The sequence below is a fragment of the Natator depressus genome, chromosome 2 (assembly GCF_965152275.1).
Source record: "Natator depressus isolate rNatDep1 chromosome 2, rNatDep2.hap1, whole genome shotgun sequence".
NCBI classification, from domain to species: domain Eukaryota; kingdom Metazoa; phylum Chordata; order Testudines; family Cheloniidae; genus Natator; species Natator depressus.
Window position 1 is genome coordinate 255747287 of NC_134235.1, and position 22578 is coordinate 255769864.

General features: G+C 47.3%; 3 protein-coding genes across 3 annotated transcripts; all 3 read left to right on the top strand.

Annotated features, from left to right (window-relative positions):
• Positions 1-2618: 2618 nt before the first annotated feature.
• Positions 2619-5287, top strand: LOC141981814 (5-beta-cholestane-3-alpha,7-alpha-diol 12-alpha-hydroxylase-like). The gene has a single exon (XM_074943446.1). It carries the CDS (start codon positions 2678-2680, stop codon positions 4205-4207), a length of 1530 nt encoding a protein of 509 aa, XP_074799547.1. The 5' UTR covers positions 2619-2677; the 3' UTR covers positions 4208-5287.
• Positions 5288-7359: 2072 nt separating this feature from the next.
• LOC141981816 (5-beta-cholestane-3-alpha,7-alpha-diol 12-alpha-hydroxylase-like) lies at positions 7360-10028 on the top strand. Its single transcript, XM_074943447.1, has one exon. It carries the CDS (start codon positions 7419-7421, stop codon positions 8946-8948), a length of 1530 nt encoding a protein of 509 aa, XP_074799548.1. The 5' UTR covers positions 7360-7418; the 3' UTR covers positions 8949-10028.
• Positions 10029-12100: 2072 nt separating this feature from the next.
• LOC141981817 (5-beta-cholestane-3-alpha,7-alpha-diol 12-alpha-hydroxylase-like) lies at positions 12101-15710 on the top strand. Its single transcript, XM_074943448.1, has one exon. It carries the CDS (start codon positions 12160-12162, stop codon positions 13687-13689), a length of 1530 nt encoding a protein of 509 aa, XP_074799549.1. The 5' UTR covers positions 12101-12159; the 3' UTR covers positions 13690-15710.
• The last annotated feature ends 6868 nt before the right edge of the window (positions 15711-22578 follow it).

Genomic DNA, 22578 nt, shown 5'->3' on the forward strand with positions numbered 1-22578 from the left:
TAGCCTAAACGATAGAAAGTAATCTAGATTTTTCTACAGTTGTTTCAATTGTTGTATTCAAGAGTTAATAACAAAGTGAGAATAGACATTAAGAATTTAAACCTAACCAGTGTCCCTTAAGTGACTTGACACAAGATGTTAGTATTAAAGCTGTGGGTCTCATTAATTTAATTTCCTTTCTTTATATAGGAATTAGATACAGTGCTCCTGTCAGCTAATTTCTAAGTTATCTGCAAAAAAACTAGAGTTTTCAGGTACCTAAGTAGCCCCTGAAATCACAAAGTTGCCCCGCCCCACCAAAATCTGAAATGGCCAATGTCAAGGTTCCTTCCCCACTCTGAACTCTAGGGTACAGATGTGGGGACCTGCATGAAAACCTCCTAAGCTTACTTTTGCCAGCTTAGGTTAAAACTTCCCCAAGGTACAAAATTATTTTACCGTTGGATTTCCACTGCCACCACCAAACTTTATCTGGGTTTACTGGGAAACGTAGTTTGGACACGTCTTTCCCCCCAAAATCCTCCCAACCCTTGCACCCCACTTCCTGGGGAAGGTTTGATAAAAATCCTCACCAATTTGCATAGGTGACCACAAACCCAAACCCTTGGATCTTAGAACAATGAAAAGGCATTCAGCTTTCTTACAAGAAGACTTTTAATAGAAGTAAAGGAATCACCTCTGTAAAATCAGGATGGTAGATACCTTACAGGGTAATTAGATTCAAAACATAGAGAATCCCTCTAGGCAAAACCTTAAGTTACAAAAAAGACACACAGACAGGAATATTCATTCTTTTCAGCACAGCTATTTTCTCAGCCATTTAAAGAAATCATAATCTAACACATACCTAGCTAGATTACTTACTAAGTTCTATGACTCCATTCCTGTTCTGTCCCCAGCCAAAGCATCATACAGACAGACACCGACCCTTTGTTTTTCTCCCTCCTCCCAGCTTTTGAAAGTATCTTGTCTCCTCATTGGTCATTTTGGTCAGGTGCCACCGAGGTTACCTTTAGCTTCTTAACCCTTTACAGGTAAGAGGATTTTTCCTCTGGCCAGGAGGGATTTTAAAGTGGGTTTACCCTTCCCTTTATATTTATGACAGCCCCCCTGCGTGTGCATACTGGATGGAGCATTAGACTGGACTCAGGAGAACCAGGCTCTATTCCCAACTGTGCTGGGTGTCCTTGGGCAAGTCACATTCCTCTTCTGTGTCTCAGAATGGGGATAATGGGGATAATTATAAAATTATAATTATAAAATGGGGATAATGATACTGACCTGGTTGCTAAAGTGCTGTGTGATCTACTGATGAAAAACACTACATAAGAAGTAATTATTATGATGCTACTCAAACTTTGGGCCTGATTTTGCAAATTCGTATTCACATGTTGAAAGGCATTGCAGGCTTGGGCCCTGTAATTGCATCTGACTATTTATCTGTGGGCAACGGCAGGTCATTGTGCTGTTGGGGAACCTCAGAGGCTGGAGTGTTGGGGTCCTTCCCTCTCACAACATCTGACCTAAAATTATCCCACTGCTGACCCCTCATCCTCTCTCCTGCTCAAACAGACCCCTTCCGTTCTCCAAACAACTTGGACAAGTCCCACTTTTTTGTATCAGGCAGCAAATTGTCACAACCCATTGTCTGGTGTCAGAATCACTGGGTGAAATTCTCTAACATGTCTGATTCAGGAAATGAAAATAGATTAATGCAGATATTTCACGGCCAGATGGGATCATTAGATCATCTAGTCTGACTTTCTGTACAACACAAACCAGAGAAATACACCCAGGTACCCCTGTATTGAGCCCAAAAGCTTGTGTTTGACTCCATACAACATATCTTCCAGATGACCATAATAGTCCTTTCTGGGCTTCATGGGCGGTGGGTGAAGCTTCCCCTTGCATAAGCTAGCCCCGTGCCCCGCCTCCTCCAGCCGAGGCCACCCCCCCGATTGCTGCTCTCAGCCCCCCACCCCCACCTGACCCCGGCTGGGACAGGGGGGTCTGAGAGCTCGGTCGGAGCTATGGGGGAGGGGAGGGGGTTGAGAGCTTGACCACTCCCCCTTGTGGCCCCAGCTGGCGCTGGGAGACTGAGAGCTTGGTTGGGAGTATGGGGGGCGGGGGGAAGGGGCTGAGAGCTTGGTCCCACTGGGGTCAAGCTCTTGGCCCTGGCTGGAGCTCCAAGCCTGCAGCCCTTCCCCCTTGGCTACACCCCCATTCTTCCCCACTCTGCCTCTCCCCCAGACCCTGTCCCCTGCTTGCTCCTTTCCCCCTCACCCCCCACTGAGGCCCCGAGACCAGAAAAGCTCTGTGCCCCTGCCATGTCTCCAGGGCTGTGGTGAGGGGAGATTTTTCTGGGAGCCCCAAATACCCCCCTGTCCTGCCCCTGGCAGCATGAGGTTTGGGGAGGCTTAGTCTCCCCCCGCCTCCATTACACGCTGCCCATGCTGGCCTTAAAAGTTTGTGGATCTTTTAGTAAATGAGACGTGGATAAAAACTGGAGTGCTCAGCATTTGTCAGCAGAAGGGTTAATCTTAGTTGCAAACAGAGAATGAGGCCATGAGTCAGTCTGTGACTGGCCATCTGCCAGGAAGGGTTTATAAACCCAGCATTGTATCCTTTCCTCTCAGTCTGTCTGGAATCCCTGCTCCGGTGCACAGGTCTCTAGCAAATGGCTTTCTGGGCGGCAGTTCTCTGTGCGCTGTTAGCCTCAGTTCTCAGTGTGCTCTATCTCCTGGGAGCCTTTCGAAGGAGGAGACCCATGGAGCCTCCACTGGATAAAGGCCACATTCCGTGGCTGGGGTACGCGCTGGATTTCAGAAAGAACAGCGCAGAGTTCCTGAAAAAGATGCAGAGGAGACATGGGGACATTTTCACAGTGCTGATTGGAGGCTACTACTTCACCTTCCTAATGGACCCCCTCTCTTTTGGAGCCATAGTGAAGGCGTCAAGAGCCAAACTCAACTTTGAGGCGTTTGCCGTAGAACTGGTCGCCAGGGTTTTTGGGTATCACCAGTGTAAAAATGACCATAAGATTATTCAGGTGTCAAGCACAAAACACCTCATGGGAGATGGGCTAGTGGTCATGACTCAGGCCATGATGGAGAATTTGCAGACCCTCATGTTTCACAACAGGGACTCAGGAGAAGAGACACTCTGGCAGCAGGATGGGCTCTTCCACTACAGCTACAACATTGTCTTCAGAGCTGGCTACCTGGCTTTGTTTGGAAACGAGCCAGGCACAGGGACAGAGAGTAAGGAGAAAACCAAGGAGCGTGATCTCATCCACTCCGAAGAGCTGTTTGATGAGTTCCGGAAGTACGACCGCCTCTTCCCCCGCCTGGCCTATGCTGTGCTGCCCCCTAAGGATAAAATGGAAGCAGAGAGGCTGAAGAGGCTCTTCTGGAAGCTGCTTTCTGTGAAGAACAGCCGTGAGAAGGATAACATCAGCGGGTGGATAAGCGACCAAGAACAGTTCCTGGCAGAGCTTGGGGTGCCTGAGTACATGCGGGATCGGTTCATGTTTCTGCTTCTCTGGGCGGCCCAAGGCAACACGGGCCCGACCTCCTTCTGGCTTCTCTTGTATCTCATGAAGCATCCCAAAGCAATGCAGGCTGTGAGGGAAGAAGTGGACAAAGTTTTAAGAGAGGCTGGCCACGAAGTGAAGCCAGGTAGCCCTGTGGTTAACATCACCAGGGACATGTTAATGAAAACCCCTCTTCTGGACAGCGCAGTGGATGAGACCCTGCGCCTGACAGCAGCTCCCATTCTGATCAGAGCAGTGGTTGAGGACCTGAATCTCAAGATGGCCAATGGCAGGGAGTACGCCCTCCGCAAAGGGGACAGGGTAGCCCTGTTTCCCTACATCGCAGTGCAGATGGACCCCGAAGTCCATCCTGAGCCTTACACCTTCAAATACAACCGGTTCCTGAACCAAGATGGCACCAAAAAAGATTTCTACAAGAATGGGAAAAAGCTGAAATACTTTAACATGCCCTGGGGGGCAGGCACCTCAATCTGTCCTGGACGGTTCTTTGCTGTCAATGAAATAAAACTGTTTGTGTTCCTGATGTTGTCTTACTATGAGTTGGAGCTAGTTAACGAGAAAGAGGAGATCCCTCCGATAGACGTGAGCCGATGGGGATTTGGTTCGATGCAGCCCACTCACGATGTCCAGTTTAAATATCGTCTGCGTATTTAATTTGAAAACGTGACCCCCTTCTGCTGCAGCCCTGTTGCGTACTGGCTCCATAATTCAGTCAAGAGGGATTGATTTGTCAAGCTGAATTGCAATAAAAGTTACAGAAGAGATTGGTCTGTGTAAAGATCTTCCATACCTGTTAGATGGTTATTATAACCTGTCTCTTTATTTGGCAACACAGCACCGCTCAGAACGTTAATGTTCACTCTACATGTTGCTCTCACCTTGGAACTCTCTGACTCACTGCAGAAATTCCCCTATCTCCTGTTACAGAATTCTAAGGGGCTGTGTAAGTGAATGCTTGCTGACATGCAAAGAAAACAAGAGTGTTAGTGAATTTCCTGAAGGAAAATAGGAATAGGGAGAGTTTCCTTAGCATGGATTTATGGGTTTTTATTTCTTCCACTCTTCTTACTGTAAATCTGAAATGTCTGACTGTGCATTTAGATATATATTGAATGGACATAGGACAAATACATTCTTTATATAGGGATTAGGAACAAGGATACCAGAGATTAATTTAAAATTGTCTTGACTATAATCCCGCTGTACTTTGCTAAATTTTATTTTTATTAAAAGAATGCTGTCAGCCTGTTTAGGTCCCAGGAATTATTATTCTTTAAAGCAGAGATTGTATTGGGAATGAATCTGGCAATCTGACACAGTGGCATTTTCCTAGGACTTATTTCTCTCCTCCCAATACTCTGCTTGATAAGAAAATGGAACAATCCAGAGGTCTTGCCGGTTTCATTTGGCTGCTCCACTTAAGTGAGCGGGAAAGGGACTTTTACAAATATATCAGAGCAAAAAGTAGTATATGTACAATTTTCAAAAGTGCCTAATTCCCATTTTCAGTGACTTAGTGACCTGTGGACAGATTTTTAAAGGTATTTTCAAAAATGTAGCTGCTTTTGAAAATTTTACTCCTAGAAAAGTAGTTCAATTAATAAATTAGGAGGGAAATAAAATTGAGGAATCACACATACGTGAGCTATTCTGTTCCTTTTCTAAATCTAGCCTCAGGAGTAAAAGTCTGTACAATTAGGAAGCAATGAAAGACAAGCTTTTTAAAATAGCTCTGGGGAAGGTTTGATAAAAATCCTCACCAATTTGCATAGGTGACCACAAACCCAAACCCTTGGATCTTAGAACAATGAAAAGGCATTCAGCTTTCTTACAAGAAGACTTTTAATAGAAGTAAAGGAATCACCTCTGTAAAATCAGGATGGTAGATACCTTACAGGGTAATTAGATTCAAAACATAGAGAATCCCTCTAGGCAAAACCTTAAGTTACAAAAAAGACACACAGACAGGAATATTCATTCTTTTCAGCACAGCTATTTTCTCAGCCATTTAAAGAAATCATAATCTAACACATACCTAGCTAGATTACTTACTAAGTTCTATGACTCCATTCCTGTTCTGTCCCCAGCCAAAGCATCATACAGACAGACACCGACCCTTTGTTTTTCTCCCTCCTCCCAGCTTTTGAAAGTATCTTGTCTCCTCATTGGTCATTTTGGTCAGGTGCCACCGAGGTTACCTTTAGCTTCTTAACCCTTTACAGGTAAGAGGATTTTTCCTCTGGCCAGGAGGGATTTTAAAGTGGGTTTACCCTTCCCTTTATATTTATGACAGCCCCCCTGCGTGTGCATACTGGATGGAGCATTAGACTGGACTCAGGAGAACCAGGCTCTATTCCCAACTGTGCTGGGTGTCCTTGGGCAAGTCACATTCCTCTTCTGTGTCTCAGAATGGGGATAATGGGGATAATTATAAAATTATAATTATAAAATGGGGATAATGATACTGACCTGGTTGCTAAAGTGCTGTGTGATCTACTGATGAAAAACACTACATAAGAAGTAATTATTATGATGCTACTCAAACTTTGGGCCTGATTTTGCAAATTCGTATTCACATGTTGAAAGGCATTGCAGGCTTGGGCCCTGTAATTGCATCTGACTATTTATCTGTGGGCAACGGCAGGTCATTGTGCTGTTGGGGAACCTCAGAGGCTGGAGTGTTGGGGTCCTTCCCTCTCACAACATCTGACCTAAAATTATCCCACTGCTGACCCCTCATCCTCTCTCCTGCTCAAACAGACCCCTTCCGTTCTCCAAACAACTTGGACAAGTCCCACTTTTTTGTATCAGGCAGCAAATTGTCACAACCCATTGTCTGGTGTCAGAATCACTGGGTGAAATTCTCTAACATGTCTGATTCAGGAAATGAAAATAGATTAATGCAGATATTTCACGGCCAGATGGGATCATTAGATCATCTAGTCTGACTTTCTGTACAACACAAACCAGAGAAATACACCCAGGTACCCCTGTATTGAGCCCAAAAGCTTGTGTTTGACTCCATACAACATATCTTCCAGATGACCATAATAGTCCTTTCTGGGCTTCATGGGCGGTGGGTGAAGCTTCCCCTTGCATAAGCTAGCCCCGTGCCCCGCCTCCTCCAGCCGAGGCCACCCCCCCGATTGCTGCTCTCAGCCCCCCACCCCCACCTGACCCCGGCTGGGACAGGGGGGTCTGAGAGCTCGGTCGGAGCTATGGGGGAGGGGAGGGGGTTGAGAGCTTGACCACTCCCCCTTGTGGCCCCAGCTGGCGCTGGGAGACTGAGAGCTTGGTTGGGAGTATGGGGGGCGGGGGGAAGGGGCTGAGAGCTTGGTCCCACTGGGGTCAAGCTCTTGGCCCTGGCTGGAGCTCCAAGCCTGCAGCCCTTCCCCCTTGGCTACACCCCCATTCTTCCCCACTCTGCCTCTCCCCCAGACCCTGTCCCCTGCTTGCTCCTTTCCCCCTCACCCCCCACTGAGGCCCCGAGACCAGAAAAGCTCTGTGCCCCTGCCATGTCTCCAGGGCTGTGGTGAGGGGAGATTTTTCTGGGAGCCCCAAATACCCCCCTGTCCTGCCCCTGGCAGCATGAGGTTTGGGGAGGCTTAGTCTCCCCCCGCCTCCATTACACGCTGCCCATGCTGGCCTTAAAAGTTTGTGGATCTTTTAGTAAATGAGACGTGGATAAAAACTGGAGTGCTCAGCATTTGTCAGCAGAAGGGTTAATCTTAGTTGCAAACAGAGAATGAGGCCATGAGTCAGTCTGTGACTGGCCATCTGCCAGGAAGGGTTTATAAACCCAGCATTGTATCCTTTCCTCTCAGTCTGTCTGGAATCCCTGCTCCGGTGCACAGGTCTCTAGCAAATGGCTTTCTGGGCGGCAGTTCTCTGTGCGCTGTTAGCCTCAGTTCTCAGTGTGCTCTATCTCCTGGGAGCCTTTCGAAGGAGGAGACCCATGGAGCCTCCACTGGATAAAGGCCACATTCCGTGGCTGGGGTACGCGCTGGATTTCAGAAAGAACAGCGCAGAGTTCCTGAAAAAGATGCAGAGGAGACATGGGGACATTTTCACAGTGCTGATTGGAGGCTACTACTTCACCTTCCTAATGGACCCCCTCTCTTTTGGAGCCATAGTGAAGGCGTCAAGAGCCAAACTCAACTTTGAGGCGTTTGCCGTAGAACTGGTCGCCAGGGTTTTTGGGTATCACCAGTGTAAAAATGACCATAAGATTATTCAGGTGTCAAGCACAAAACACCTCATGGGAGATGGGCTAGTGGTCATGACTCAGGCCATGATGGAGAATTTGCAGACCCTCATGTTTCACAACAGGGACTCAGGAGAAGAGACACTCTGGCAGCAGGATGGGCTCTTCCACTACAGCTACAACATTGTCTTCAGAGCTGGCTACCTGGCTTTGTTTGGAAACGAGCCAGGCACAGGGACAGAGAGTAAGGAGAAAACCAAGGAGCGTGATCTCATCCACTCCGAAGAGCTGTTTGATGAGTTCCGGAAGTACGACCGCCTCTTCCCCCGCCTGGCCTATGCTGTGCTGCCCCCTAAGGATAAAATGGAAGCAGAGAGGCTGAAGAGGCTCTTCTGGAAGCTGCTTTCTGTGAAGAACAGCCGTGAGAAGGATAACATCAGCGGGTGGATAAGCGACCAAGAACAGTTCCTGGCAGAGCTTGGGGTGCCTGAGTACATGCGGGATCGGTTCATGTTTCTGCTTCTCTGGGCGGCCCAAGGCAACACGGGCCCGACCTCCTTCTGGCTTCTCTTGTATCTCATGAAGCATCCCAAAGCAATGCAGGCTGTGAGGGAAGAAGTGGACAAAGTTTTAAGAGAGGCTGGCCACGAAGTGAAGCCAGGTAGCCCTGTGGTTAACATCACCAGGGACATGTTAATGAAAACCCCTCTTCTGGACAGCGCAGTGGATGAGACCCTGCGCCTGACAGCAGCTCCCATTCTGATCAGAGCAGTGGTTGAGGACCTGAATCTCAAGATGGCCAATGGCAGGGAGTACGCCCTCCGCAAAGGGGACAGGGTAGCCCTGTTTCCCTACATCGCAGTGCAGATGGACCCCGAAGTCCATCCTGAGCCTTACACCTTCAAATACAACCGGTTCCTGAACCAAGATGGCACCAAAAAAGATTTCTACAAGAATGGGAAAAAGCTGAAATACTTTAACATGCCCTGGGGGGCAGGCACCTCAATCTGTCCTGGACGGTTCTTTGCTGTCAATGAAATAAAACTGTTTGTGTTCCTGATGTTGTCTTACTATGAGTTGGAGCTAGTTAACGAGAAAGAGGAGATCCCTCCGATAGACGTGAGCCGATGGGGATTTGGTTCGATGCAGCCCACTCACGATGTCCAGTTTAAATATCGTCTGCGTATTTAATTTGAAAACGTGACCCCCTTCTGCTGCAGCCCTGTTGCGTACTGGCTCCATAATTCAGTCAAGAGGGATTGATTTGTCAAGCTGAATTGCAATAAAAGTTACAGAAGAGATTGGTCTGTGTAAAGATCTTCCATACCTGTTAGATGGTTATTATAACCTGTCTCTTTATTTGGCAACACAGCACCGCTCAGAACGTTAATGTTCACTCTACATGTTGCTCTCACCTTGGAACTCTCTGACTCACTGCAGAAATTCCCCTATCTCCTGTTACAGAATTCTAAGGGGCTGTGTAAGTGAATGCTTGCTGACATGCAAAGAAAACAAGAGTGTTAGTGAATTTCCTGAAGGAAAATAGGAATAGGGAGAGTTTCCTTAGCATGGATTTATGGGTTTTTATTTCTTCCACTCTTCTTACTGTAAATCTGAAATGTCTGACTGTGCATTTAGATATATATTGAATGGACATAGGACAAATACATTCTTTATATAGGGATTAGGAACAAGGATACCAGAGATTAATTTAAAATTGTCTTGACTATAATCCCGCTGTACTTTGCTAAATTTTATTTTTATTAAAAGAATGCTGTCAGCCTGTTTAGGTCCCAGGAATTATTATTCTTTAAAGCAGAGATTGTATTGGGAATGAATCTGGCAATCTGACACAGTGGCATTTTCCTAGGACTTATTTCTCTCCTCCCAATACTCTGCTTGATAAGAAAATGGAACAATCCAGAGGTCTTGCCGGTTTCATTTGGCTGCTCCACTTAAGTGAGCGGGAAAGGGACTTTTACAAATATATCAGAGCAAAAAGTAGTATATGTACAATTTTCAAAAGTGCCTAATTCCCATTTTCAGTGACTTAGTGACCTGTGGACAGATTTTTAAAGGTATTTTCAAAAATGTAGCTGCTTTTGAAAATTTTACTCCTAGAAAAGTAGTTCAATTAATAAATTAGGAGGGAAATAAAATTGAGGAATCACACATACGTGAGCTATTCTGTTCCTTTTCTAAATCTAGCCTCAGGAGTAAAAGTCTGTACAATTAGGAAGCAATGAAAGACAAGCTTTTTAAAATAGCTCTGGGGAAGGTTTGATAAAAATCCTCACCAATTTGCATAGGTGACCACAAACCCAAACCCTTGGATCTTAGAACAATGAAAAGGCATTCAGCTTTCTTACAAGAAGACTTTTAATAGAAGTAAAGGAATCACCTCTGTAAAATCAGGATGGTAGATACCTTACAGGGTAATTAGATTCAAAACATAGAGAATCCCTCTAGGCAAAACCTTAAGTTACAAAAAAGACACACAGACAGGAATATTCATTCTTTTCAGCACAGCTATTTTCTCAGCCATTTAAAGAAATCATAATCTAACACATACCTAGCTAGATTACTTACTAAGTTCTATGACTCCATTCCTGTTCTGTCCCCAGCCAAAGCATCATACAGACAGACACCGACCCTTTGTTTTTCTCCCTCCTCCCAGCTTTTGAAAGTATCTTGTCTCCTCATTGGTCATTTTGGTCAGGTGCCACCGAGGTTACCTTTAGCTTCTTAACCCTTTACAGGTAAGAGGATTTTTCCTCTGGCCAGGAGGGATTTTAAAGTGGGTTTACCCTTCCCTTTATATTTATGACAGCCCCCCTGCGTGTGCATACTGGATGGAGCATTAGACTGGACTCAGGAGAACCAGGCTCTATTCCCAACTGTGCTGGGTGTCCTTGGGCAAGTCACATTCCTCTTCTGTGTCTCAGAATGGGGATAATGGGGATAATTATAAAATTATAATTATAAAATGGGGATAATGATACTGACCTGGTTGCTAAAGTGCTGTGTGATCTACTGATGAAAAACACTACATAAGAAGTAATTATTATGATGCTACTCAAACTTTGGGCCTGATTTTGCAAATTCGTATTCACATGTTGAAAGGCATTGCAGGCTTGGGCCCTGTAATTGCATCTGACTATTTATCTGTGGGCAACGGCAGGTCATTGTGCTGTTGGGGAACCTCAGAGGCTGGAGTGTTGGGGTCCTTCCCTCTCACAACATCTGACCTAAAATTATCCCACTGCTGACCCCTCATCCTCTCTCCTGCTCAAACAGACCCCTTCCGTTCTCCAAACAACTTGGACAAGTCCCACTTTTTTGTATCAGGCAGCAAATTGTCACAACCCATTGTCTGGTGTCAGAATCACTGGGTGAAATTCTCTAACATGTCTGATTCAGGAAATGAAAATAGATTAATGCAGATATTTCACGGCCAGATGGGATCATTAGATCATCTAGTCTGACTTTCTGTACAACACAAACCAGAGAAATACACCCAGGTACCCCTGTATTGAGCCCAAAAGCTTGTGTTTGACTCCATACAACATATCTTCCAGATGACCATAATAGTCCTTTCTGGGCTTCATGGGCGGTGGGTGAAGCTTCCCCTTGCATAAGCTAGCCCCGTGCCCCGCCTCCTCCAGCCGAGGCCACCCCCCCGATTGCTGCTCTCAGCCCCCCACCCCCACCTGACCCCGGCTGGGACAGGGGGGTCTGAGAGCTCGGTCGGAGCTATGGGGGAGGGGAGGGGGTTGAGAGCTTGACCACTCCCCCTTGTGGCCCCAGCTGGCGCTGGGAGACTGAGAGCTTGGTTGGGAGTATGGGGGGCGGGGGGAAGGGGCTGAGAGCTTGGTCCCACTGGGGTCAAGCTCTTGGCCCTGGCTGGAGCTCCAAGCCTGCAGCCCTTCCCCCTTGGCTACACCCCCATTCTTCCCCACTCTGCCTCTCCCCCAGACCCTGTCCCCTGCTTGCTCCTTTCCCCCTCACCCCCCACTGAGGCCCCGAGACCAGAAAAGCTCTGTGCCCCTGCCATGTCTCCAGGGCTGTGGTGAGGGGAGATTTTTCTGGGAGCCCCAAATACCCCCCTGTCCTGCCCCTGGCAGCATGAGGTTTGGGGAGGCTTAGTCTCCCCCCGCCTCCATTACACGCTGCCCATGCTGGCCTTAAAAGTTTGTGGATCTTTTAGTAAATGAGACGTGGATAAAAACTGGAGTGCTCAGCATTTGTCAGCAGAAGGGTTAATCTTAGTTGCAAACAGAGAATGAGGCCATGAGTCAGTCTGTGACTGGCCATCTGCCAGGAAGGGTTTATAAACCCAGCATTGTATCCTTTCCTCTCAGTCTGTCTGGAATCCCTGCTCCGGTGCACAGGTCTCTAGCAAATGGCTTTCTGGGCGGCAGTTCTCTGTGCGCTGTTAGCCTCAGTTCTCAGTGTGCTCTATCTCCTGGGAGCCTTTCGAAGGAGGAGACCCATGGAGCCTCCACTGGATAAAGGCCACATTCCGTGGCTGGGGTACGCGCTGGATTTCAGAAAGAACAGCGCAGAGTTCCTGAAAAAGATGCAGAGGAGACATGGGGACATTTTCACAGTGCTGATTGGAGGCTACTACTTCACCTTCCTAATGGACCCCCTCTCTTTTGGAGCCATAGTGAAGGCGTCAAGAGCCAAACTCAACTTTGAGGCGTTTGCCGTAGAACTGGTCGCCAGGGTTTTTGGGTATCACCAGTGTAAAAATGACCATAAGATTATTCAGGTGTCAAGCACAAAACACCTCATGGGAGATGGGCTAGTGGTCATGACTCAGGCCATGATGGAGAATTTGCAGACCCTCATGTTTCACAACAGGGACTCAGGAGAAGAGACACTCTGGCAGCAGGATGGGCTCTTCCACTACAGCTACAACATTGTCTTCAGAGCTGGCTACCTGGCTTTGTTTGGAAACGAGCCAGGCACAGGGACAGAGAGTAAGGAGAAAACCAAGGAGCGTGATCTCATCCACTCCGAAGAGCTGTTTGATGAGTTCCGGAAGTACGACCGCCTCTTCCCCCGCCTGGCCTATGCTGTGCTGCCCCCTAAGGATAAAATGGAAGCAGAGAGGCTGAAGAGGCTCTTCTGGAAGCTGCTTTCTGTGAAGAACAGCCGTGAGAAGGATAACATCAGCGGGTGGATAAGCGACCAAGAACAGTTCCTGGCAGAGCTTGGGGTGCCTGAGTACATGCGGGATCGGTTCATGTTTCTGCTTCTCTGGGCGGCCCAAGGCAACACGGGCCCGACCTCCTTCTGGCTTCTCTTGTATCTCATGAAGCATCCCAAAGCAATGCAGGCTGTGAGGGAAGAAGTGGACAAAGTTTTAAGAGAGGCTGGCCACGAAGTGAAGCCAGGTAGCCCTGTGGTTAACATCACCAGGGACATGTTAATGAAAACCCCTCTTCTGGACAGCGCAGTGGATGAGACCCTGCGCCTGACAGCAGCTCCCATTCTGATCAGAGCAGTGGTTGAGGACCTGAATCTCAAGATGGCCAATGGCAGGGAGTACGCCCTCCGCAAAGGGGACAGGGTAGCCCTGTTTCCCTACATCGCAGTGCAGATGGACCCCGAAGTCCATCCTGAGCCTTACACCTTCAAATACAACCGGTTCCTGAACCAAGATGGCACCAAAAAAGATTTCTACAAGAATGGGAAAAAGCTGAAATACTTTAACATGCCCTGGGGGGCAGGCACCTCAATCTGTCCTGGACGGTTCTTTGCTGTCAATGAAATAAAACTGTTTGTGTTCCTGATGTTGTCTTACTATGAGTTGGAGCTAGTTAACGAGAAAGAGGAGATCCCTCCGATAGACGTGAGCCGATGGGGATTTGGTTCGATGCAGCCCACTCACGATGTCCAGTTTAAATATCGTCTGCGTATTTAATTTGAAAACGTGACCCCCTTCTGCTGCAGCCCTGTTGCGTACTGGCTCCATAATTCAGTCAAGAGGGATTGATTTGTCAAGCTGAATTGCAATAAAAGTTACAGAAGAGATTGGTCTGTGTAAAGATCTTCCATACCTGTTAGATGGTTATTATAACCTGTCTCTTTATTTGGCAACACAGCACCGCTCAGAACGTTAATGTTCACTCTACATGTTGCTCTCACCTTGGAACTCTCTGACTCACTGCAGAAATTCCCCTATCTCCTGTTACAGAATTCTAAGGGGCTGTGTAAGTGAATGCTTGCTGACATGCAAAGAAAACAAGAGTGTTAGTGAATTTCCTGAAGGAAAATAGGAATAGGGAGAGTTTCCTTAGCATGGATTTATGGGTTTTTATTTCTTCCACTCTTCTTACTGTAAATCTGAAATGTCTGACTGTGCATTTAGATATATATTGAATGGACATAGGACAAATACATTCTTTATATAGGGATTAGGAACAAGGATACCAGAGATTAATTTAAAATTGTCTTGACTATAATCCCGCTGTACTTTGCTAAATTTTATTTTTATTAAAAGAATGCTGTCAGCCTGTTTAGGTCCCAGGAATTATTATTCTTTAAAGCAGAGATTGTATTGGGAATGAATCTGGCAATCTGACACAGTGGCATTTTCCTAGGACTTATTTCTCTCCTCCCAATACTCTGCTTGATAAGAAAATGGAACAATCCAGAGGTCTTGCCGGTTTCATTTGGCTGCTCCACTTAAGTGAGCGGGAAAGGGACTTTTACAAATATATCAGAGCAAAAAGTAGTATATGTACAATTTTCAAAAGTGCCTAATTCCCATTTTCAGTGACTTAGTGACCTGTGGACAGATTTTTAAAGGTATTTTCAAAAATGTAGCTGCTTTTGAAAATTTTACTCCTAGAAAAGTAGTTCAATTAATAAATTAGGAGGGAAATAAAATTGAGGAATCACACATACGTGAGCTATTCTGTTCCTTTTCTAAATCTAGCCTCAGGAGTAAAAGTCTGTACAATTAGGAAGCAATGAAAGACAAGCTTTTTAAAATAGCTCTTGATAAAAAATTGGAAAATTTGAACATACACAAATCAGTCAGTCCAGATGACAGGAAAAATTTTCACCCAACTCCCCTCAGCTTGTGTGTTACTTATTTGGGCTTTGATTTAACATTTCCCCATGATTTTACTGGGAATAGAAGGGAAGCTTACTGGTCATGTATGGTCAGACTAACTCTTCTTGCTTCTTTGCACTCAAACAAAATTTTACATGCTGTGTCCTAGGCTGTTAAAGGAATGAACTATAAAGCTTAGTGAACAATTGACAATTGGTTTTAAGAAGTTATGAAGATCTGGGGAGGTGACAGAAAACTGGACAAAAGGAAATATGGCATGAGGTAAGAAGAGTGTTCCTGACCATTCATGTTTAGTAAGGTTAACTTTTATTTCTTGTAAAATAACAAACACATCTTAAGAGAAGAATCACCGATCATCTACAGGCAATAAGAAGTAAACTTTTGGAAGGAATGAGAGAGTTGGTGGAGGCAGGGCTTGACTTGTGTTTAGAAAAACTTACAATTCAGAACCATCAAGCTGTGCCTATAGCTACCCCTAGGTAATCATGTAATCTTATTACTTTTATCACCAGCATCCCATCCCACTCCTCTCCTCTTGTTTGTTACCTGGGCTGTGATTTAACAAAGCTGTTAAGCAAGTGCTTAACTGTAAGTCAAAGGATTTAAGCACATGCTTAAGTGCTGTGCTGAATCAGGGCTCACTTGAGTAACTAACAAGAGAGGGAAGATGATAGAACAGCAGCAAGATTACAAGGTTAGGAAGGCACAATGGGATGCTTTTAAATCATGTATATTTCTATCTGCAGCCTCTCACTGACCTTCTCACGTCTCATCAGTCAGGCTCCTGAGGCCTTATCTACAAGAGATGTTACTGTACAGCAAGCCAAAGTGTGAACATAAGAACAGCCAGACTGGGTCAGACCAAGGTCCATCTAGCCCAGTATCCTGTCTCCCAACAGTGGCCAATGCCAGGTGCCCCAGAGGGAATGAACAGAACAGGTGATCATCAAGTGATCCATCCCCTGTTGTCCATTCCCAGCTTCTGGCAAACAGAGGCTCGGGACACCATCCCTGCCCATCCTGGCTAAGAGCCATTGATGAACCTGCCCTCCAGGAACTGATCTACTTCTTTTTTGAACTAGGTCAACTGAATCTACCACACAGCAGCCTGCCACACCCTAACTGGCCATGTGGTCCCTGCTACTGTGCACTAAATGTTCCATAGCGTGCTTTGACTGCAGAACTTTTAGTGCACAGTAGCAGAGTCCACATGGCTAGTTAGTGCACTGCAGAGTTCTGGCTTGCCATGCACTAACTCACTGTGTCGGCAAGCCCTGAGTGTCACTTTCAGGTCCAAGTGACAATCACTATAATAGCAACTGATCTAAAGTTCTTTTTACAGTGTAATTCCTACTACGTCAGGGGAACAAACTATAATGCGACACTTCCCCTGACCTGGATAAAAACATGATTCAGCCTTGACCACATAAAGGGAACTGAACTGTGTTTCAGGTGTGTCCTGAGCTAGGCTAGAACCTTAGATGATTCATATGATTAGAGAACACAACATGGTTCAGTCTCATCTAAACTGCAAGAGCAAAGTATACTTTATCCGCATCAAGACACACCTGTGTTGTGTCTGGGGCCAAGGGACCAGCTATTAAGTACAATCAAGCCTAGGCAACAGAAAATATTAACTGGCAAGAAGTTCTAAGGAGATTCTAGAGTATCACCTGCAAGGAAATCTGATGCATTCCAAAGATATAACCAAGCACATAGGTGCACTACATTTAATTGGACCAGAGCAGCAATTAACATTCTCTTTAACCAATGCAACTTTCTACCTCTCTCTCGCTTTTGTTAATCTTTTTTCTCTTCCTTCCCCTGTTTGCTCTTCAGTTTCTTCCCTACCAGAGATCGTATCGTATGTGTATGGTAACACCCATTGTTTCATGTTCTCTGTGTACATAAAATCTCCCCACTGTATTTTCCACTGAATGCATCCAATGAAGTGAGCTGTAGCTCACGAAAGCTTATGCTCAAATAAATTTGTTAGTCTCTAAGGTGCCACAAGTCCTCCTGTTCTTTTTGTAGAGATCGTACCTGTATCTTTCCCCATGTTGTTATCCGTGTCTGTTGTGAGAGCTCCTTGTTATTTTTTCCCCTTATACCCAACAACACTACAGAATTACACAGAGAAGAAGCAGGTTCTGTTTTCTGAGCTGAACTGCTCCTGAAACAATTAACAGAGCCTCACTATTGCCGAGTGGGAATGGGAGAAAGCGTTTACCCCTTGGACTTAAACCACTACTGTAACAAGGTTCTTTCTAACACCACCATGAGGTGGGGTCTGACTCAATAGGATAATGGGCAATGTAAAAAAAAAAAAAAAGAACATCATGCTGGGAGATTTAGGTTGGACATTAGGAAAAAACCCGTTGCTGTCAGGGTAGTTCAGCCCTGGGACAAATTACCTAGGGCTACTGTGGAATCTCCATCACTCATGGTTTTTAAGAAGAGGTTAGACTAGTGGTTCTCAACTTGCAACCCATTGGCCGCTTGCGGCCCAGTCAGCACAGAGCTGCGGCCCATGTGACATCCTCAGGGCCATTCAGGTAGTATTGGATGCGGCCCACAATGGTAAATAGGTTGAGAACCACTGAGTTAGACAAACACCTGTCAGGGATGGTCCCTCAGTGTGGAGGATGAACTAGATGTCTTATTGAGGCCCCTTCCAGTCCGACATTTCTATGATTCTATGACAGTGATGGATGAATACACCCCTCTCCCCCAAATTTCAAAGTTCAGCTGAGTGCCCTATGCTTGGATTCTTAGCCTAACTTCTGGTGTCTGCAAAAGTGGAGTGAGAATCTCACAAGAATCGGTTTCTTTGCAATGTGTCTGGCACAACGCTGCCAACCTCAGTGATTTTTTGTCGATTGGGCTACTTTTGAAAGGTCTCGATGACAAAAAAATCTCGAATCAATGATTGGGCCAGACCTCATTTGCATTTCAGTTATGTGACAGTTTGGGCTATTTTGGTTAACATACAATAACGTTTTGAGTTTGGGGGCAATAAAATGCTCTTAATCCTGTTGGGAAAGGAAGGCACAAGAGACTGATATCACATATGCCTGATATCACATAGGGGGTCACCCTAACCATGTTTGAGTCTTACCTAATATTGTTAGTTTGTAAATTGTAGCTTCCCCCCAGTTCATTCTGTTGTGTCCCCTTTATTAAAGTCCTCTTGGTTTCAAATGCCAGGACTCTGGGCTTGGGGGTGGAGAAATATTGCCCTTTGGGGCACCCAGGATGGTGTATAGTTTCCCAGGTCTCCGAAGGGACTTGAGCTGGTGGTTTGTAAGTCATTAGAAGGATCCCCTGGAAAATTGAACCTGGCCCTTTTTGCTGCCGACAACATCTGGCAGAAGGGGGGGTGTAGTGTGGGTGGGGCCACCCTGTCTGTTTGGGGAGGCACCGCCTCCCCTGCCCAGCGCGGTCGGTCCCAGAAGTGATGGATTTGTCACTTCCGCCCCGCCCCTCTAGGGATGGCCCTGTCTGTAATAGACCCCTAACTTCTGGTTGAGTTACTGAAGTCCTTAAATCATGATTGAAAGTCTTCAAGTTACAGAGAATCCACCATTTACACTAGTTTAAACCTGCAAGTGACCTGTGCCCCATGCTGCAGAGAAAGGTGACAAACCCCAAGGGTCTCTCTGCCAATCTGACTTAGGGGAAAATTCCTTCTCAACCCCAAATAGGTTAGGTCCAGGCAGCGAATCAGGCACACAGAACGACTGTGTCTACCTTGGAACCTGAAATGAGCCCAGCCTGTGGAGAGTTGCACTTACCAGATACAGCAACACATGGTGATTCCAGTGTTATTGACAAGTTCTCAGAGAAACTGAAAAGGTAACCACGGGGACCAGGGCCAATGGGGGGGTGCCACACCCACAGGGGGCCAGAGGCAATGGGGGGGTGCCACGCCCACAGGGGCCAGGGAAATGGGGCTGCCACTGCCACAGGGGCCAGAAACAATGGGGCGTTCCACGCCCACGGGGGCCAGGGGAAATAGGGCTGCTACGCCCACGTTACCTTTCACTATCACGGGAGCCGGGGGGCCAAAATATACGTTTGCCCAGGGCACCATTTCCCCTAAGGCCAGCCCTGCTGCAGCATCTACTGAGCACCCGGACCCATTTCCCAGAACAGCTGCCTCAACAAAGCGTTAATCCTGGGAAATCCTGGAGTGGTGCCACTCTAGACCCAGGGGTAGAGATCACTTAGAAAGACTCCTTTTTTTGCATTTCAAAAGCAATCTCACATCCCTTTAAATCACGGCGCTTAGGCTCTGGGACAGAGTTTGTGGGCATCGTGGAAGGGGCGGGGGGATTGGAATGGGGCCCACTGAATGCATTATCTTTGCATGGACATTTCCTGATATGTTGCTTCTGTGTTCTGCACCCAGCTGTCAAGTCTGAAACAAATAAAATAGGATTCCCCCTTTCCCCCAGCTCTTTGCGAAAGGAACAGCCACAGGTCACGAATGTGAGTCATTCGATATGATTGGTTAGCTGGATTCCTGATTGGGGTTTTGCCTGCTGATGTGGTTCCCAGTTGCCTTCACGTTTGAATGTGCTGGAAACCAATTCCTGGGTGGAATAAATATTAGCGAGACAAGGTGGGGAAGGTAAGATCATTTATTGCTCCAACTGCCCTCGGTGACAGACACATGCTGTCCCGTTTACACAGAGCTTGTCTTCAGATCTGGGTGAGAAGAGCGCTGTGCGGAAAACTCTCTCTCTCATCAACAGAAGTGGGGCCAATAAGAGATATTGCCTCACCCACCTTGTCGCTCTAATATCTGGGGCCCAACGGGGCTACAACAACATGAAATAAACATTGGATTTGATGCGTCAATCACCTGGCTGACTGGTACGACCTTTAACCAGAGCTGGACTACATTAATAATCTACTTCCTGCAGTAACCCAGTGGAGTGATCTCTGATGCATTGGGAGGGAAGATGCTTGTTAGCCGATGGCCAGGGATGTTTGGTGAGGTGCCAGCTATGCCTGTTTTATACCATCCGTGACTTTAACCGCTAGGACGCACTGTCCCTTCGCAGCGGGCAGCCCGGGCTAGGCTGACGGATGCCCCAAGGTCCTAACCACCCGTGACTTTAACTGCTAGAGCTCAGAGCTCCTTCGCAGCGGGCAGTCAGGATTGACTGACAGGTGCCCCAAGAGTTTGCCCCATGGAGGCGGCACAACTCAATGCTAGGCTCTTAGTACTCTCACCTAATGGCCAGGCTTTATAGCCAAAACGGCTGAGGTTCTTTAATTGTGTTGGCTGCTTTACAGTAAACCAGAGAAACAAGTCAGGCTTATGCATAAATGGTTACCAAAATTTATTAAACTAGATTTTAATCATGTGGTTACAAAATTGCTAGTGCCTATTTATTTAAGTGTAGAGATGTTACACACACAAACAAGTTACAAAACTGAAGCTACAATCCCAAAGAAAGAAAACAAAGTATAGAGCTCTATTTCAAAATATGTGTACACTAAAGATAGGAGATCAGGTGTGGGTGCTTCTTACCCTCCTTGCATCTCTCGATTCCAGCGGTGCCAAGCCAGGATCGGTCACTCAATTCCGCGGAAAGACGAATAAGGGACAAGGCTTAGGGACCCTCTTAGCTGCAGAAGCCTTGGGAGGCTGTCACTTATCTGACCAGCAGATAGATAATGAAAAGCACTCAAAAATCATGGTGCTGTAGGTCCCCTACTTATACCTCTGTACTCCTTTATTCTCTTTCTCCTTTCTTATGCCAAATTGGGGCTGGTCTGTCTGGGCGACGCCAGCTCTCGCAAGAGTAGTTCACACTTGCAAGGGAGAGAAACAATAAGTTTCGACTACCAGACATTCCTTTTATTAGGGTAAATATTTTCCCACCTAGGATGTTGGTGTGTGTGCATCATGCTGTTTTACTAGGGGCTAAGAGCCATGTCTGTCACAGCGCCTCTGCCTGCTGTGAGCCCAATTGTTGCATATGTTCCCAGTGGCACATTGTAGCAGCACACCTGTGCTTCTCTCAGCTTCAAAGGCTGTGCTGGAATTCATGTTAAGTGCCCTGTGGTTTTGGCTTCCATTTCCCAGCAATGCTGGTCGGGGGGGGCGGGGGGGGGGGAGGGCTGGCTGTCTGGCTACAATGCTGCACCAGCGATTGGGCAGGGACCGTGGGCCAGCCCCTGGCTTTGGAGGTGCATTGGCAGTGCTTCTCCCAGCACCACTTCCTGCAGGGCCCTTCCCTGGAATGGGGCAGGGCAGGGCAGGGCAGGGGGAATTCTGGAGCAGGAACTGAAGTGAACCAAGAGGTTGCATGGGGGGAAGCGAGCGATGAGCCGCTGGACTCGAGCGCATGTGGGCTGCCCAGCCCGAGAGCTGAGCCTGGAGTGCCCTGGACCTGAGGAGGGCTTGGCAGAGACTCTCCCAGCAGGTCCAACAGCCGTTCTGGTGCTCCCAGGGACCCCCAGCTGGTGCCTTCCTGCCCCGATGCCCATCCCCCGAGGATGGGGATTTGCTAGGGCAGGTGCTGGTTCCCTCTGCCCATGAGCGGTGCTGCCTGTGCAGGTGAGGCAGGGGGGCGCTGGGAGCCCCCTGGCCCCACGGGGTGCAGCAGCAAGATGGAGGTCGAGGGCTCGGAGGTGGAGGAGGGCTGGGCTCTCCCATGGCTGCGGCTCCTGTGCAGTCCAGCCCCGCTCTGCCGCAACGGAAGGGAAATTGACCGAGGCTTCAGGCTGGCTGCACCCCACTTGCTTCGTTCCCTCTATTGTCTCCCACGATCCCCTGTGTTCCTTGGCTTCCCCTCCTCCCTCTGTCCCTGCTCCCTGCAGGAGCCTGTATCCGCTGGCGGATTGTGCCCAGGGGCAGGTCCCAGAGGTGGGCTCACCAACCGGGCAGCAGCCCAGCCAGGGCAGGCTGGATCCAAAAACTCCTGGGGCCAGATCCTCAGCTGGTGCAACTGGGCATCACTCCCTGGCCCAGGATCTGTCCTCCCGTTGTAAGGCAAAGATCAGGGTAGGTCTCCCGGTGCACAGTCTTTCTTCAGGGCCCGGAGCATGGCCTTTCTGTACATCCCAGCTCATCTCTGTGCCATGCAAACTTGGATGTAGCCTGATGGCAGGTTAGCCCCGAACTGTGCTGGCCATGTGAGGGCTCCTTGGTGCTTGGGCCTTGGGATAATGCTGCAAGGAGGGAGGAGTACCGCATTGGAGCTGCGGTGTTAGCTGTCCATCCATACTGGAGGCCATCTGAGAAGTAGCAGGATCACAGTACAGATTTGTGGGATTGCAGGATTTTCCTTGGAGATTATTAGTCAGGTGCACACAAAGTGGCCTCTGTGTAAATGGGTCTAGACAGGGGTTATCTGGGTAAAATCCACATGTAAAAGCTTTCCTTCCTTCTTCACTCCAACTACTCCCGACCCACTTTCCACCACCTGAACGCCATCCTTTCACTCATACACCTTTAACACTTGATACCGTGTGGAAAAGGGGGGGGTGTCGGGCCAGCGTGGGATAAAACGGTCACTGTTACAACATTAAACCTATGTGTGGTCCGGCGATTTGTATTAAGTTATGTTTGGCCCACTCTCATTGTACCAGCCACCACTACAAAAATCTTTTTAACCTATTCGTAAAGATACAAAAAAAGGAGGAGGAAAGGCAGTTAAAGTATTTGAATGGTCAAGTATGAAGTCATATTTCATCTGAACCACATCGCTTCTT